Source organism: Anas acuta, chromosome 11, assembly GCF_963932015.1.
Source record: "Anas acuta chromosome 11, bAnaAcu1.1, whole genome shotgun sequence".
In the NCBI taxonomy this organism is placed as follows: Eukaryota; Metazoa; Chordata; class Aves; order Anseriformes; family Anatidae; genus Anas; species Anas acuta.
In genome coordinates, this window is record NC_088989.1 from 7,327,218 (window position 1) to 7,335,783 (window position 8,566).

General features: G+C 44.0%; 1 protein-coding gene across 1 annotated transcript; it reads left to right on the top strand.

Annotated features, from left to right (window-relative positions):
• Nucleotides 1-499: 499 nt before the first annotated feature.
• On the top strand, nt 500-7,341 carry PSMD6 (proteasome 26S subunit, non-ATPase 6). Its single transcript, XM_068695090.1, has 8 exons — nt 500-719; nt 1,837-2,042; nt 2,514-2,659; nt 3,718-3,937; nt 4,031-4,139; nt 5,259-5,427; nt 6,813-6,890; nt 7,038-7,341. The coding sequence occupies exons 1-8, from the start codon at nt 575-577 to the stop codon at nt 7,132-7,134; spliced, it is 1,170 nt and encodes a 389-aa protein (XP_068551191.1). The 5' UTR covers nt 500-574; the 3' UTR covers nt 7,135-7,341.
• Nucleotides 7,342-8,566: the final 1,225 nt, after the last annotated feature.

An 8,566-nucleotide genomic window follows, 5' to 3' on the forward strand; every position in this document is an offset into this window, starting at 1 on the left:
TATTTCTGACAAAAAAACATCCCCAAATTCCCAACCCCGTCCCAAGGCGAGGCGGTGGGGGCACACTTTGGGGATCAAAACCCCACTGAGCGGCCCCTGGGCTCCCCTCATGGCGCGCCACAAGAACACCACCTCGCAAAAACAGGCTTTGTTTTTCGATTTATTTTAATTATTTCCACACTCCACTTGCCCCATGAGGAAGGGGCAGCGCAGGGGCTGAGGGATGGGGTGCAGGAGGCCACCTGAGGCGGCTGCAGGGGCTGTGGGCACCGTCCCCATGTCCCCCCCCCCTCCCCTCAGTGCAGCCCCCTCAGGCCGCGTGCGCGCGCGCCCCCTGCAGCCCGCGCTGTGCGCGCGCACCGCTCCCCCCTCCCCTCTTTCCCCCGTCCCTCCACACTGCGCATGCGCAACGCGCCCCCCGCCCCCTCCTTTCCCTCCGAGCCGGCAGGGGGCGCTGCGGGCCCGCGCGGAGGGGCCGGAAGCGGAAGTAGAAGCGGAAGCGGGGCGCCGCTTCCGGCAGTCGCGGCTGAGTCACTGGGGCCGCGCCGCCGCCACCACCACCGCCACCGCCGCCATGCCGCTGGAGAACCTGGAGGAGGAGGGGCTGCCCAAAAACCCCGACCTGCGCATCGCGCAGCTCCGCTTCCTGCTCAGCCTCCGGCCCCGGGCGCCCGACCCCGCCGCGAGGGATGAGCTGATGGCGGCCGTGAGGCAGCACGGTGCGTAAGGGCCTGCGGGGCGGGCTGAGGGGCTGAGGGGCGCTGTGACGGGCTGAGGGGTGGCCTCACGTCGGTCTTCTGGTCTGTGTGTCTGTCTGACAGCCTAACGGACGGTCTGAGGGGCAGTCTGACGGTCTGTCGGTCTGTCTGATGGCCTAATGGATGGTCTGATGGTCTATCTGATGGTCTGTCAGTCCGTCTGATGGTCTCCCCGTCCGTCTGATGGCCTGAGGGTCTGTCTGATGGCCTGCCCGTCTACCTGATTGTCTATCTGACAGCGTGTTGGTCTGTCCAACGGCCTCCTGGTCTGTATGATGGCCTGAGGATCGGTCTGACGGCCTGCCCCTCTGTGTGATGGTCCATCTGACAATGTGTCAGTCTGTCCAATGACCTCCTGGTCTATCTGACAGCCTCCCAGCCTGTCCAATAGCCTGTCAGTCTGTCTGATGCACTGACACCCTGTTGTCTATGGGTCTGTCAGTTTGTCTGATGGGCTATCTGACAGCCTGCCTGTCTGTCTGTCAGTCTGTGGGTCTGTCAGTCTGTCTGCCCATTTGCCAGCCAGCCAGCCAGGGGGTGGATGTGTCTTATCTAGTAGCAGGAGGTGGGTGGGGAGATCCCTGGGGTGGCCTGGGGGCTCTGTGTGTCTGTCTGTGTGCCCACAGCCCGCCTGGAGAGCACCACCAGCCCCCAACGTGGGCAGCCCAACAGCAGCAGGGAGGATTGGGGTGCTGTCAGGAGAAGGGTCCAGGGGGTTTGGAGGCATCAGTGGGGTGCCCGTCCCTGGTTTTCAGTGCTCTCAGTGGGGTGCTGGTGGTGTAGGAGGCAGGAGCTGTGCCTGGGGTGTGCTGAGGGTTCAATAAACGGTAAGGGAAGTGCTGAGTGGGAGAGGTGTAAAAGCAGCCCTGGTAAGAAGGATCTGAACAAACAACCAGGAGAGGCAAGGCCCGCTGAAGCATCTCGGTAACGCGCAGCTGGCTGTGTGGACTTAACAGCTACCTGGCTGCAGAAAGAGCCCAGCTGGCACTGGTGAGCTGCTGTGGTGTCCGTCAGTACCCTGCTGCACAAACGCGCCCGTCGCAGCAGGCAGTAACAAACCTCCTGGCTTTTCTTTCAGACATGGCTCCGTATTACGAAGCGCTCTGCAAGTCTCTTGAGTGGCAGGTAGACACGGAGCTGCTGAACAAGATGAAGAAAGCTAACGAGGAGGAGTTGAAACGTCTCGATAACGAATTAGAGGATGCTGAAAAGATCCTGGGGGAGAGTGAAATCCGAGATGCCATGATGGCCAAAGCTGAGTACCTGTGCAGGATCGGGGACAAGGTTGGTTCCTGGCATAGGCTTGATGGCTTCACATTTGGTTTGGCAGTGTGGTTTCTCTGTGAGTGGGAGATGGAAGAGGGGGAATTGAAACGTAAATTACCAAGTAACAAACAAGCAGGCTATTAAAACATTTTTTCTTGAAAAGGGATACATTTATTTTCCATTTGTAGATTTTAGTTTTCATTTACCTTGTGTCTTTAGGCTTTCCTAAGCTAGTTACACAATGCAACTTAATTTCAAGTTACAGTCCATTGCCGTAGTCCTCAGAGGTAAAAAAAAAACATTCCTCATACATTTTTTAACTTCCTGTTTGAACTTTGATTCTTTAAGATTTTTCAGAATACGCAGCATTAAAGTTCTGTGTGAAACTGCCAGGCCTGTCCCTGGAAGACAATGCATGTACATTTGACAGATGTTTTGCAATGAATCCAGCTGCGTTTCAAGTTCTCATCCTGTAAAATGCTTTGCTAGGAGGGAGCTCTGACTGCCTTCCGCAAGACTTACGACAAAACCGTGGCGCTGGGACATCGCCTGGATATCGTGTTCTATCTCCTCAGAATTGGCTTGTTCTACATGGACAACGACCTCATCACGCGGAACATCGAAAAGGCCAAAAGGTATGGTTTGGGCTGGGGGGCTGCTCAGAGAAACTGTGGCAGAAGAAATGGAAGGTGAACACCTCCCTATCACACAGTGACAACAGCTGGTTGACAGACAGAGTCACAGAGTAACAGGCACTGTTACCTTGTACTACAGAGCTTCCTAGACCATGGATTTTTATGAAGGGGAAGAGGAAAAAAAAAAGTTAATATCTCTATTTCAGTTATTTTCTAGCAGCTGCCTTGGTTTGAAGCTGTACTCCCCACGGCGCTGTTCTGTAGCTGTTAGAAAACAGCTTGGGGTGTGATTCCCCCGCACAACAAAGCACAGTGCAGGAACTCCAGCTGAACTCAGCTGACGCCAGCGCCATCCAGCTGGGCTGATAAAATGCCAGGGTCTCCTCTAGGAGCGAGAGCCCAGTGTCAGCACGGCGTGCTTGGTGCAGCTGTCCTGCCCCCATTTCCACTGCTAGCTGTTCCCTCTCTGTTCTCAACATTTCATGTTTCACTGGTTCTTGTAGCAAGCTGCAGCTTCCAGTGTGTGCTGGTGCCTCGGGAGGTGATGTTAGATGTTCTTCCCCGTTACACTGCTCCTTGGGCACTGATTTTCTCGTGCACTGCCTTCTGAACAGGTTTTGTCTTGGCCTGTGCTCTTGCTTCTGGCCACATTGATTTTATGATAATGAGATGCCTGAAAGTTTGGCTGTTACAATTTCTTTCCGTGCTGCAAGTTGGGCAGCTTTGATTTTAGCAGCGGAAGTATGTTGCCATGGTTGAGGTTGGCAGTAATATTTGTGTGTGCATCTCAGAAGGCTGTTGTCTGAACTTTAGAAGCTGTAAACTTTTTAAAGTTGAGACGTGCACTGTGCAAAAGCAGCTGGCTTCTCCTGCCCCCAGGAAGTGTCTTTGCTGCCCCTGACAGATGTATGAAGCCTCGTCTGTTTCAGCAAGTTGTGCCATAAAGTAGATTATTCTTGCTCAAATCACAGTGTCAGTTGACTCACTGTACATGTTTCATATAACTTATTCCATAATACATTTACATAAGTATTTTTTATTTTTTTCTCTCTTTTAAGTCTAATAGAAGAAGGCGGGGACTGGGATAGGAGAAATCGTCTAAAAGTGTACCAGGGTCTGTACTGTGTAGCTATTCGAGATTTCAAACAGGCAGCGGAGCTCTTCCTCGACACAGTTTCAACGTTTACGTCCTATGAACTTATGGATTACAAAACGTTTGTAACATACACTGTCTACGTCAGCATGATTGCATTAGACAGGCCTGACCTTAGGGAAAAGGTAAGCATGGGTTCAAGCAAACCCAGCCTTTCTTTCTATCTCCATGCTGAAAGTGATAGTATTTAAATGTGGTTTTTCTTCTTCTGCTTTCAGGTTATTAAAGGAGCAGAGATTCTGGAAGTGTTACATAGTTTGCCTGCTGTACGACAGTATCTCTTCTCCCTTTACGAATGCAGTTATGCAGCCTTTTTCCAGTCACTAGGTAAGTTGTTTCTTACAACAGTATTTCAGGTGCTACAGTTGCTCGTTTCAGATCATTCACAACTTCTGTGGAGTAGCTACAGTCTAGATCTAGAGCTACTTTATGCAGAAAACAAAAAATCCTTCTTTTAAAAAGTGACCTGAAATTTGTTGCTAATTTAAAAATATATCTTCACATACAGTGAGCCTTACGAAAGGTCACATCTGATTATTTTCAAATTCTTTTACACCTAGCTGTGGAGCACCCTCTTATGTGAAAAACCAGGCCAAACGGGAAAGTTTTGAAAGTTTGATCTTCGAAATAAATTACAGGCCTTATAAAGACGCCAAAATCTCAGACTGTAAAAGAAATTACATCTGAAGTTTTCATCGCTATGAAAGTGCTGCTACCAGGCTTTCTGGTCTGGCTTGTGTGTAAAAGGGTGATGCTTAAGAAAGTCTTTTCAGAAAACTTTCTCCGTTCTTGGCAATTCTTTTATTTAGAATAGAAGAAAATCAGGTATTTAGAAAGAGCAAAAAAGAACCCTTCCTTTTGTGGAAGACGAGGCCTGATGAGATTAAAATGAAGGCCAGTGTTTTTCTATTGCTGGTCTTGCCACAAGCTGAGAACTAAGTGTCAGCAGGAGAAAAAGTCATAGTTCCTAGAAATCCCTATAAGTAACTTACCTGTAGCCAGACAGTTAGTCTTACTTGATTACCTAGCTTTGGGTAAGAGCGTTTCTTCAGGTAGATACACACCAACGACTGCTTGCATCTCAGCACCACGTTACACCAAGGTGGCTGCAGGCTTCAGCCCTGACTTCTAGCGAGGTGATTCCCCTGCAGTACACGAGAGAGCTGCTGACATCCTAGAAGTATTCTGTGCTGACAAATTAGCTGTGCCACAATATTGTTTGCATCTTACTGCTGCTTCTGGTTCTAGAACGAATACGGTTTTACACAGTTATTTATGCGTAGTGTAGAATACTTTTCATACTCAGAAGTATGCAAGAATGCAATGTTGTTTTGATCACACGGATTATTTATTAACTGGTGTTATATATATTTAATTTACCTAAACAATATTTTACATTTCTTACAGATTAGAAATTGATTTTTTTCTTCTTTTTCCTTCTTCCAGCTATTGTAGAGCAAGAGATGAAAAAAGATTGGCTGTTTGCACCTCACTATCGATACTATGTACGGGAAATGAGAATCCATGCATACAGCCAGCTCCTTGAGTCTTACCGGTCGTTGACATTAGGATACATGGCGGAAGCATTTGGAGTCAGCGTAGAATTCATAGATCAGTAAGTTGTTTAGCTTTTTATGTTTATAAAGATCTCACTTTACACATTTTAATTATTTATAATGATCTCATGAATAAAAATCTTTGTTTTACTTTGACTGTAAACCTGCCAAGTTAAGTTTAGCCAAGCTCTTCCTTTCATAGAAACATAAATGAATCTTGTTTCAGTAAAGAAAATAGTTTGAGAGCAATCTCTCCTGACAACTCTTCCAGTACTTCTTTCATTCTGAGGGCCATTTGAGAAACTAGTCTTTAACTAGTAGCTTTGTTCTTTATACTGATATTTCTGTGGACCTTCATAAGCCATGAAACTTAATATTTTAGAAGACAACTTGGTTCACAGATATGCCAAAGTAAATATTTCAACTTCAGGGAATGATGTATTTTATCTACCGTACACGTCTCTTTCATTTAGCTTTGCTTGCTTTCTGGGACGTAAGCAGGACGTGATGTTTTTCACTTAATTCAGACATACATTGCAGTCTCAGTTTCCAATTCCTTTTCTAGGGTATAAGAGGGAAAGTCAGATTTAGATCAGATGAGAACTAATGTGAAGTGAGTTAGTTTAGATGAGAACTATTGTGAAGTGAGAGATTGACTTTTACCTTGATTATGTATGTGAAACGCTTTGTTTCAAATGCTTTCACAGGAATCATTCTTCTTTCATAAAGACATTTCAGATTTTCTAACATAGAAAAGAGTTACAGAAATATGAGTACTACTTGAAATATTCAGAAATGAATTAATAGGTTTTTCAAGAGAAATCAAATACCATTCAATTCAGAGGTAAATGTTTGTCACACTAGCTTCTCATTAATTTAGTATTAGTTGTAACTTGTCTTACTGTATATCCCAGAAATTTTGTCTGTTTACATCAATGTGCTGTGAGCCACCAGTTGATTATAGTATATTTTAAAGGTATTTAAAAGTATTAAAAAGTATAGCATATTTATACAAGTATATTTAGAACTACTAGAAAATAAGAAACTACTAAGGGACCTTTAAAATGAATTGACTGGTGTGAAGATATTTACAGGATAAATTCTGAATGTGTGTTCTGTGACTGTTGCCTTTGAATTTGAGCAGTAAATGATGCTAAGCTAAATGAGTCTCACTTTAACTCGAGTGAGATTTTGGCCTGAGAATAAAATATTAAGACGTTTTGTATTCAGCTTGCTGTAGTGATTGTTCTTGTTTCATGTCCAAGCACTAATAAGATTAGCGTGTGTAAGCTACCTTATGAAAATACATAGGTTGTTGCTTCAGAAATAGTGTGATGCCAGTGTTGTTTTGTCAGCAGGCTATCAATGTGAGCAGGTTCTGTGCTGCTAGGCTGCAGTTCCTTGGTGAAGTATCATTTAACCAACTTTTTTTCTCTTTTCTTAGGGAGCTTTCAAGATTTATTGCAGCTGGGCGATTACACTGCAAAATAGACAAAGTAAATGAGATTGTAGAAACTAACAGGTACGTTATCAATTCCTAGAAATCATATTTCACACCCCATTTGAATTCTGTATGTTTTGATCACACTTAACTACATAAATGGAAGTTTCTTTGTGTAAAATGTGATCTCAAATCTAAACACTTTTTTTTTTTTCTCACAATTTTTAGGCCTGATAGCAAGAATTGGCAGTACCAAGAAACCATCAAGAAAGGAGATTTGCTGCTAAACAGAGTTCAGAAACTTTCCAGAGTAATTAATATGTAATTTTTGTAATGCGAGGGAATGGAAAATGTAGATGTTTAAAACATTTTGGAGGTATCCTATAAATATATTGTATAACTTGGTATACTGTAGGTTAAAAAAAAAACTAGCAGGAGAGGTAGTGTTTTTACTTTCCACTTCATTATGTAAGCGATGTTCTGTTTTGGTGTACGGATCCCAGTTCATTTATTAAATGTATGATACAATTGATCTCTTGGAATATATTTTGTTCCTTTACTTGCCACTATACAGTCAGTGTTCAATATTTAATAGCAAAGCAAGGTCAAGATCTAAACAGAAAGAACTAATGGCAATCCTACGGTTGTATTTTTAAGACTTCTGTATTCGAATCAAAAATGAAAAACAGTTGCATAATAATAGCCAAAAATTGTAGTTGAGCTTGAATGCTATCCAGACAGTGTGAATTCTTGCTATGAGAAGATTACAGCGTAAGGGAAAAGGATTAAGGATGCAAATGACTGGTAGAGCACTAATACAACCATGAAAACCATAAAGGCTATAATTTTGGGAACACCTTGAACTAAAACAGCCTCTCCCTTACCGTGGCATTTTAGCTGTTGAAAAGAAAGCTAGCCCATTAGCAAAGCATTACATTTGAAATTACTTCCTCAGAGATCTGCAGCTGTCACAAGATACTACTGCAGGTTAAGGCAATTGATCAAATACTGTAGAGGGTTATGGTTTCATTCTTGACAGGTGCTAAGGAATAAATATAGTTTTGTCTTTTTTGTCTGCCTCCAATAAATTATTTCTAGCAAGGATCTTAGTGTTATCTAGGAAAATGCTAATTGCACTAGAGAATTTTTAAAGACCCCCTTTCAGAAAGATTTTGACTTGTCTCAGTCATTTTATGATCTGAGCCTAGTCCTGTGAAGGAGGAACTAAAAGGAACCTGCAGGGCTTCTTAACAAAATTTTTTAGGCAAGAGCTGGCAGGAAATAGTCACGACAATTTTACCTGAAGAATTTTAAGGCTCTTGGCAGCAGTTTGGCCTCTCAGCCGTGTCAAATAATGGACGGTCATAGAGAAAGGTAACACCTCCTGGAGTCCACAGCTGGATACACAGCAAGAGCAGCTACTTACATTGCTCTCTTGAAAGAAGAAAAAGTGATCATCTGCTACATAGTCAGCCTTTTTTCAAATAGTAGGAGTTCTGGGAGGTCCAGGGTGGTCTGGTCCTGAAATTATCAAGTGAGAGCCATGATCAAGGGCATAACGTTCTCTATTATTTTTAACTGCCTACTTCAATTTCCATATCACTCAGAAGTGAGAGAATTTCTGCTTGCTTTAAAACCTGAAGTGACTTTTTTTCATTGTCCAATGATCATGCTACTTTTTCCTCTGACTTATTTAATCTCTTGATTTCTTTCAATTTATTTAATTCAGATTGTATCTCTGACACACCCAGTCATGC